At 41.2% G+C, this 9,480-nt stretch overlaps 1 protein-coding gene across 5 annotated transcripts in view; it reads left to right on the top strand.

The window, feature by feature from the left end:
- The first annotated feature begins 3,980 nt into the window (after positions 1-3,980).
- The window catches only part of CPEB3 (cytoplasmic polyadenylation element binding protein 3), a 184,166-nt gene continuing 178,666 nt past the window's right edge, over positions 3,981-9,480 (top strand). For 2 of the 5 annotated variants that reach the window (XM_069099226.1, XM_069099225.1), the window contains exon 1: positions 6,422-8,161. In XM_069099226.1, coding sequence (XP_068955327.1) covers positions 6,962-8,161 — 1,200 coding nt within the window. In that variant the 5' untranslated portion in view covers positions 6,422-6,961. Of the gene's footprint in view, positions 4,381-6,419; positions 8,162-9,480 lie in introns of those variants that run through there. The other 3 variants (XM_069099228.1, XM_069099227.1, XM_069099229.1) reach the window with 3 other exon arrangements.

The following is a 9,480-nucleotide window of genomic DNA, read 5'->3' as shown; positions in this document are numbered from 1 at the left end:
TATGAGGATCATCCCAGGTGGCTAGAATTGTCAGGGTTGACCTTTTCTTTAGATCCTACTTCCTGATCAATCAATCAACCAACATTTATTAAAGATCTGCCAAGTGCCAGCAAATGTTAGGAGCTGGGGGGATAGAAAAACCAGAGTAAAATAGGGCCTGCCCTCCAGGAGTTTACATTTTAAGAGAAGACCTGCATATATACAAAATACATACAAAGCAGAAAATAATCCCAATCAAGAAAGGCTTTATGTAGAAGAGGCCTCTCAAATGGTCTTGAAGGGAAAAAATTGATTTTAAAAAGTAGATTGGGGAGGTGGGGGGGGGGGGGGGGGGCTAGATGGCACAGTGAATAGAGCACCAGCCTGGAATTAGGAGGACCTGAGTTCAAATCCGGCCTTAGACACTTGACACATTTACTAGCCATGTGACTTTGGGCAAGTCACTTAACCCCAATTGCCCTCCAAAAAGCAAAAAAAAAAAAAAAGGTAGATGTGAGGAGTGAGTCCATTCCAGTCATAGGAGACAGCCAGCACAAAGACATAGAGAGGTGATGTAGAGTGTCATCTGTGTCAGTAAGATTGCCAACTTGGCTGGATCATAGTGTGTGGAGAGGAGTAATACAGAGCGAGTCTAGAAAGGTAGGGTTGGAACTTGACACCACACCTAGTAGGGGTGGTCATCAGCAACACAGTCATGGGAAATTGAGTCAGATTTAAAAGGAGTTGTAATTACCTGTGGCTGGCTGAAGTTTGATAGGAGCCTACTCAGTATGGTAGAGGCTGCTGCTCTTTTATCTCTTGAGGCCAATTTCAGCTGTGATTATTCTTTAATGCAGAATACAATGTGATAATGTAATCAATGGCACCATTTTTGGTAGAATATTAGTTGTCTAAAACAAGACTGTCCATTACATCGATAAGATCAAATGAGATAGCATGTGTAAAGTGCTTTGCAAACCTTAAATGCTATTACTATTGTCTTTATGACTATTAGTTTATAAGCTATAAATGTGAAGTTTATAAAGGTTTTTATCAACAAATGGGTGTTATTTTTTAAATTGCATGTTAAGATTTCTTTGGGTTATAGAGATTTTAATATCCTTAATTTTACTTAAGCAAAATGTGATCTGATGAAATGTGTGACTTTCAGTTATTATAAAGTAGGGTGTTGCTACATCAAGTTTGGAGACTATTGCATCACAATATAAATGCCCAAGTGGAGTACAAAACACTATGAGAAGTGAGAAAGAGATCATTTTCAGTTGAGTGAATGAGGAAAAATTTAATAGAAGTCAGTGTTGCTTGAATTGGGCTTGAAGGACAAGTAAGATGTCAGTAAGAAAACATTGTTGGTGTGGAAGGCCATTCCAGGCGTAGGGAACAACATATGAGTAACTTACTCAAGAGTGGAAAAGCACAGGATGTTTTTTAGTGCTTGGCAGCTAGTTGGTTTTGGTTATAATGCAGAGGAAATGAAGGGGTGGAAACTGAAATAAAACTCAAGAAAGGTGGATTGGAGTCAAATTATGGAGGACATTGGACTTTTATCAGGTAAATAGAGGGGTTCCATTTCAGACCAACTGTCATAACCTGAATTATATTTAGTATATCATGTTTAATAAGAAAAGGAATTGCTAAATTTTAGCTTAGGAAATTTTCCATTTTTTAACTTAAAATGTTTTTTTGTTGTTAAAAGAGGAAAACTTCAGTTAATTTGGAAAATTCACCTCTGTGGAATGACTTTTGCCTGGGCAATGCAGGATAAATAGGGTGTTACTATCAATCTTTTAGCTGTCCATTTGAAAAATTGTTTGAACAGCTCTGTTTCCCCAGTATGGCTTCTTTGGTGAATCGGGACAGTGAGGAAAGGTAGATTTCTCATGGTGTTATTTCCTCGACAAATCATGTTAGTATATTATGCTTTTTGAATATTTTATCTTTTCAGGGTAGAGGTGAAATAATGACAATCCCCAAATACACATACACAGTAATTCCTTAAAGACTTGTTATGACATCTTAATTATAAATTGTTGTTGTTCTGTCATTCCATCATGTCTGACTCTTTGTGACTCTGTGGACCATAGCATGCCAATACTCTTCATGGGGTTTTCCTGGCAAAGATACTGGAGTGGATTTCCATTTCCTTCTTCATTGGATTAAAACAGAGATTACGTGACTTGCCCAGGGTTACACTGCTACTACAAGTCTGAGGTTAGATTTGAATTCATGTCTTCCTGACTCCAGGTCCAGTACTCTATCCAATGAGCCATCTAATTGCCTCCTTGATTATAAATTAGCAAACATTTATTGAGACCTGACATATAGGAGGCACTATGCTGAACAGTGAAGGTACAAAGAGGAAGATATCAACCCTGATCTCATGGACCTTATACTTGAGGAGACACAAGATACACATTTACCTTTAGACACACACAACACAAAATAGCATCCAAAAGAATGTCAAAGGAGTTGCACAGTCAGTAGATGCAAGGGTTCAAGGAAGAGACCACCAAGTACTGGAGAAGTTTTGAGAGGTTTTATGGAGAAAGAGAGATTTGACCTGGAAACTTTGAAGGACAAATAGAACTTTGATAAGTATGCCGAGACCAGAATGTTTCACAGACCAGTTTGGCTGGAAAAGAGGACATTGAGGGACATAGTAGGAGATAAGACTGGAAAGGTAGGGTGGGATCAGATTAGTAGGACCAAGTACTACAGTACTAATTGGGAAAGAAAGCAAAATATGAAGTTATTGTAATTAAAGCTGACACAGGATTTTAAACTCCAAATTTAATCAGTGTTGTCATCAACTGTTATATACTGAGGTCTTCCCCCCAACTGGCATTGTACCAAAACCCACAGGAAATAATAAATATCCTGCTGCTGCTTTTGTCAGCTGTAGTTTTAACCATTGTTCTTAGAACCCCAATGGACAATGGTATGCCATAGTGCATGAATGCAGTGTTTTAAGGCTCTACAATTTTGCTTGCTAAACTAGAAAGCTAAGCTGTGGGGGTGCATTTGACAGCCTGGCATGGTGGATAAAGGGCTGGTCCTAGAATCAGGGAGACTTGTGGTCTGAATACTGCCTCAGATACTTACTAACTCTGTGACTCTGGGCAAGTTATCTAATCTCTCAGCCTCAGTTTCCTCATCTGTAAAATGGAGATAATAACCCAATATAACAGAACTGACTTGAGCATAAAATGATCTGCATGTAAAGCACTTGGTAAGCCTCTAACAAAATTTGAAATAAGGATGACACCATAGGCCTGTATCACTTTGAGCAAGTTGCTAGATTAATCTTTCTGGATTTCAGTTTCCTCATTTGTAAAATAAGAAGGTTGGACTAGATGGTTTCTGAGGGCTCTTTGAACTCCAAATCATGGATTCTTTGATTCTTTGAATGATATTTAGAAAAACACTAAATAAATTAACTTTTGTTATTTTACATTTCATTTGATATGCTGGGATCTTGTTAAATATTGATATTTTGAATTTGATTTGGATTATTACTGTATTAATGTAAGAGCTGTTTTCAGGGTTGTTTTTTTTAAACTGTAAATTGAGTTACCAAGTTGATTCATTTAACAAGCATTTATTAAGTAACTCCTATGTCTCAGGCAGTACAATTTTGTAAAGTAACAATTTGTGTCTTGATTTACATTACAGGTTTAAAGAAATCATGGTAAATACATGTCTGAGAATTTTTCATGGACACAGATTTAACTGGAAAATGTGTAACAGTGTTTACCGTGATTTCTGTAATTATACTCAATTCATTTAAAAATAGGGTTTCCTTGAGAAATGAAACCAGACTTACTATTGTTTTATTTCATTTTTTTTTCGGGATTTTTAAATTTAATCTTCTCATAGCAATGTATCCATGGCTAGTCAATCATCGGTTCGATTCCATTTCAGGTCTCTCTCCTGGGGTGTGTGTGTGTGTGTCTCTGTGTGTGTGTGTCTCTGTGTGTGTGTGTGTGTGTGTGTGTGTGTGTTTAATTCTAGGTCCGACTGGCAGAGATCTTTTTAGCTTTCTTTCCTAACAAATCAGTTCTCCTCTTTCCTCCCATCCCCGATTCACTCCCGAAACTAATTATTTAGGCTGGTTGTTAACTAACGCGATCGGGGCACAACTGTTTTCTTTTTGAACGTTATGACTGGCTTGGTGAACTCTCCTTTCCTGCCAACGTGCCGGGGCCGGCAAGGCGCTGGCCGGAGACTCCAGTCCCCACAGTTCCTCGGGTGCGCATGCCCTCTAGTCTTCCAGTTGTCAAAGTGCTTTTGCCGGAGCAGTCAGATAATCAACCCGAAAGAAGAAAAATAAATACTGTACACTTTAATTTTTATCGATCCTTAAAAGCTGGACACTCAAAGGTAACTGATGAATGAGAATTCGGGGATTGAGCCTGTAGTTTACTGCATGCAAAAGAAGACAGTATTGTTAGGGTGGTGGGGGGATGGTGTAATATATTTCCAGGACTTTGCTGTAAAAATGAGCCCGAAATACTCGAACCGACGGTAATTGAGAGACATCGGGTTATAGAATTGTAAATGTTATCTTAACTCAGTATTCGACTCTTGTCCTGACAGGTAATTTTTAGTAAAGGCAGGTCTTGACCTTGACAATAATGCTGAATTTACGCTAACAGTGAAATGTATACCTTTAAGCAATAGTGAGAAAAGAAATACGTAGCGCTGGCAATCCACCTCCTCCTGATCATCAATAACAATTGATTTTTTAGGTTGTTTTTTTTGCTTTGGGTGGGGTATGATACAGTCCCTCTTCCCCTTAGAATATTTTATTTAAATTCAGTATTAAAACACACACACAATGGACATTTTAAGAAGTCAAAAAGCAAGGTGATATTAAAATTACAATGAAATGAGTGCACAGTTTCATCCATGAGGATGTGGTTATAATAAAAATTCTAATTCACTGGAAGCTACTCAGATTCTTGAGTGTTCAGGGTTACTGCAGCATTGCCCAAATAAGTGTGAAGAGGTCTTTTTCCATGACCATCCCCCTGGACAGCAAGCATCAGGACTTCGTAATTTGCACATCTAAATCTTTTGTGTTCCTTCTTGGAAACTTTCCCCTTTTATGATACTTACTTAAAATAGTTTTTAGGCCAAGATGGAATAAAGTACAATTAGTTGTGTGTTTAGTTGATAATAGGGGCTAATCTGTCATGAATGAGGTGTGGTAGAAGAATGGGAGACAAAGGACAGGGGTGTCAAGTTTTCCCCTCCACATTTTGTGTGTATGAAACTCATCTAGAAAAAGAATCCTAGATGAACCATTTAAAGGGTATTTTCAAAATAGAAGAGTGCATTACTTTTAACCTTTCTATCTCATTTATTTACAGTTAAGATAATAGTTTCTCAGTTTTTTATCCCATTTCTCCTATTAAACCATAATGTTGTCCCAGGCACATATTCAGTAATATGTAAACACCTTGGTTCAGAGAAAGCTGCTTCCACAATAACTGACAGAATTTTAACATAGCAGCCCACAAGTATATAGTGCTGTGAAGTGGGGTAGAATAAAACAATTAAAATAGCCATACTAACTATGTCAATAACTTTGTTCTAATTATACTGAATCATCATCTAAATAGTTATATGTTTGGCCTTTTGCATTTGCAAATTCCCCAAATATTTGATAGGGTTTTGGCATAATGTAAAGTTCACAGGCATAAATTTAAAAATATTTAGACTATGAATATTACAATATGGGCTGACACAGAAGCTGGGAATAGTATATATGAAAGCCACATGTTAAAAATGATATTTTTTATCCTTAAGCATTCAGGAACATTTTGAAGGTAAATAATGCATTTCTTTTGTGTGAAATGGAAAATACCACATCATCCATATGGGGCAAAGGGAGGCTCTTTTGGCAAAAGCAGTATCAGTATGCACATACCTAAAGGACTTTATACTTTTCTGTTTTTAATTCTTTTGTTATTGTTGTTGGGACCACGAGTATCCCAGTCTTTCCACTGTAAATGCCAGTCGTATAATAATTTATTCTAGAATTTGATAGTGTCAATTTAAGGACTCAAAACTTGCTCTGATTGTCTGGCTAAATCTCATAGGGATTAAAATTGAGTCCACTGATCTCACAGCCTTACTCTAATTTTTGACCTCAAATTCGACTGGAACCATTGTTCTACTCTGCAAAGAGATTCAAAGGTAGATACTGAAAACTGAAATAACTCACTAAAAAGAATGCCTGGGGTTGTAATTAGTAGTGTTGAAAAAAAACTAACAGGAATAAATGTATATGGAATATATATATATATATATATATATATATATATATATATATGTATATATGTATACATTCCTCAGAGCAATGGACAAACAGAATTGCATGTTAGCTAATGTTAGTCTCCCCCCCACCCCCATCCCCCTTAAAAATGACTGCTTTTAAGGTTCCTAACAAAATGGAGTAGGCTGCAGTACTCAAGACCAGAGAATGATTGTGCAGCTGAGGCTTCTTTTTACCAAATGCAAAGATTTTTCCCCCTCGTGGTTCTTTGCAGTTAAATGAAACAATTACAAAAGCAAGAAGGTAGTTTGCTAATCAAGGATAAGACTCCTGTTTCTTTAAAGTGCTCAAGCAGGGGAGAGGGGGGAAGGAGTGTAGTGACTGGTGTCTTTTTAACCTTGCTGAAGGACGCAGCAGTATTTATTGACGTATGCAAATAACTGGGGGAGGGTGGTGCTTGGAAAAAACAGGAACCAGAATCAGTTTCTCATTGCAGGGTGAGCGCTCTGAGTTCCGGTGAAGGGAAAAGAGACGTGGCGAAATTGCCGTATATCTCTGTCCTATAAGCACATCTCTCACTAACACTGAAAGGAGCCAAGACACCAGAAAGGGTGAAGCTGCTAAAACCATATTTTTAGAGCTCTAGTGTGACCCCCTGCCTTGCCCGACTGGGGCTTCTAAATGGGAGATTACGGATTTGCATTGCAATTGGCTAGTGGCAGTGGCACTGGATTTTCGCAAGTGAAATACCCCACCGCTTCTGCGAGTGGCATTGATGAGCCCATTAATAATAACACGCCTCTCTTTTTTCCCGTTTCAGCTGCGCAAACCATGCAGGATGATTTACTGATGGACAAAAGCAAAACCCAGCCTCAGCAGCAGCAGCGGCAGCAGCAGCAGCAACAGCAGCAGCAGCAAGAGCCAAACGCAGCGGAAGCCTCTTCCACGCCCCTCTCCTCAGAGACCCCCAAGCCGGAGGACAGCAGCCCAGTGACGAGTCTCAATACAACAGCAGCGGCGGCGACTTCTTCGACGGCCCCCAACAGCAAGGAGAAGATGCAGATGGAATCTCCGCTCCTGCCAGGCTTGAGCTTCCACCAGCCCCCGCAGCAGGAGCCTGCCGCGGCTCCGGGCACGTCCTTGTCCCCTTCCTTCGGGAGCACCTGGTCGACAGGCACCACGAACGCCGTGGAGGACAGTTTTTTCCAAGGGATCACTCCTGTCAATGGGACCATGCTTTTTCAGAATTTCCCTCACGTCAACCCGGTCTTCGGAGGCACTTTCTCCCCGCAGATCGGCCTAGCGCAGGCTCAGCACCACCAACAGCAGCAGCCGCCGCCGCCGCCGCCACCACCGCCAGCCCCGCAGCCGCAGCCGCCGCCGCCGCCGCAACAGCAGCAGCAGCCGCCGCCGCCACAGCCCCAGCCGCCGCCGCCCGCACAGCCGCAGGCGCAGCAGCAGCAGGCGCAGCAGCAGCAGCAGCGCAGGTCGCCGGTGAGCCCCAATCAGGCTTCCTACACCCAAAGAAACGCTGCGGCGTACAGCCATCAGCCCATCATGACCAGCAAGCCGTCCTCTGCCTCGGCCTCCTCGTCGTCCTCCAGCTGGAACAACCACCAGAACGCCGCCTGGAGCACCCCTTCCAATCCTTGGGGCGGGTTGCAAGCTGGCAGGGACCCTCGCCGGGCGGTCGGCGTAGGGGTCGGAGTCGGGGTCGGCGTGCCGTCTCCACTTAATCCCATCTCCCCCCTCAAAAAACCCTTCTCCAGCAACGTGATTGCGCCACCGAAGTTCCCCCGGGCTGCCCCTCTCACCTCCAAATCCTGGATGGAGGATAACGCTTTTCGGACCGATAATGGTAACAATCTGTTGCCATTTCAGGTAATAACTCCGAATGCACCTGCGCATACCTTCCTCCTCCTCTCCCCCTCCCCCTTTCCCCTTTCCCGAGTGCTGTTGCTTCTCGGCCAGGCTTTGTGTTCTGCATCTGTGTCCCACGTTACCGGCTACATGTCACGGTCCCATTTCCTTACCCATGGTCCATTTACACAGGCTTGTCCTCAAGTGAAAACCATCCTGGTAGTTTAAGGAATTCCATAAATGCATCGTACTTCTCTGTGCGAGGACACTCGAGCGTGATTCTCCTACGCTACTACCCTCTCCCTCTTAAGCTCTTGTTCTTTGTGGATTTGGATGTTATTTGATGTTCTTTGAGGGATGTCAGGCTTTCTGAAAAAGTGAATCGCAACGTTGCCAGACTATCTCAGGGTTAAGTGGTATGGAATGCCTGTCATTTTAAGTAGGGACACATTTCAGTTCTGCAATCAGGGATGCCAATGCAGGCTCAAAACTGTCCATTCCCAGTTCTTCCTCCTTTCACTGTGGAAGAGGCTTGCAACCATTGGGAGATGTCCTTTTAAGATAGTTGCATATGCTCAATTAAACTAATGTCAACACATGTGTTTGTGTCTATGTAAGGTACTGGAATCATTAGTAGCAATCAGCTTCTGTCTCCTGCGGAGAAAATTAAGAGTGTAAGATTCTAAATAAACACAGGAGCAGTGTGGGAAAGATGAAGTGGAAATTCTAGGGAGGCAACCAACCCTCTATTATATAAAAGAATTACTTAGATGTCATTTAGTATAGTTGTACAGAAAAGAGACAATAGGACACGACCTTCAGAGCCATATTGCAATGGAGTCTATTTCTTACCTAGCACTGAAATATTTAAAGCTGCAGTGTCCTTCACCAGTTTTGTTATTTAAGAAGACAATGCAGATCAATTACAACATTTGAAACTGAGGAAAATAAAAGCGCTGCAACTTTAATGAAAAATGAGTCTCATGCTTTGGTGTTAAGTACCAATGAAGAAACCAGGGAACTGCCTGGATAGAAAGGTTGAATGATACTGTTGGTGTTTTTATTTTGCCTTTTTAATAATTTTCTGGGCCACAGGAGTGGTCTAGAACACAGTTGATCCATAAAGGTGAATATTTACTGTATTTTTTGGTTTTCAGGCAAACACTTGCTCTGTACTCTTAAATGGACATGGATATAAGCTTCTAAACTGAATTACTTGAAGAGATGAGGATGGAAATAAGGGATTGTCTTTGGAAAGGGTTCAAATTGGATGTTCAAGTAGATGAAACAGAAACTCCTGTGAGCAGTGCTGGAAGATAGCTGAACCAACAAGCTGATAA

The sequence above is a fragment of the Petaurus breviceps genome, unplaced genomic scaffold (assembly GCF_028583685.1).
Source record: "Petaurus breviceps papuanus isolate PSGF00001 unplaced genomic scaffold, PetGlider_PUasm1.0 37, whole genome shotgun sequence".
In the NCBI taxonomy this organism is placed as follows: domain Eukaryota; kingdom Metazoa; phylum Chordata; class Mammalia; order Diprotodontia; family Petauridae; genus Petaurus; species Petaurus breviceps.
Note: the sequence above shows the minus strand (reverse complement) of the source record. Positions and strands in the feature narration are given on the sequence as shown.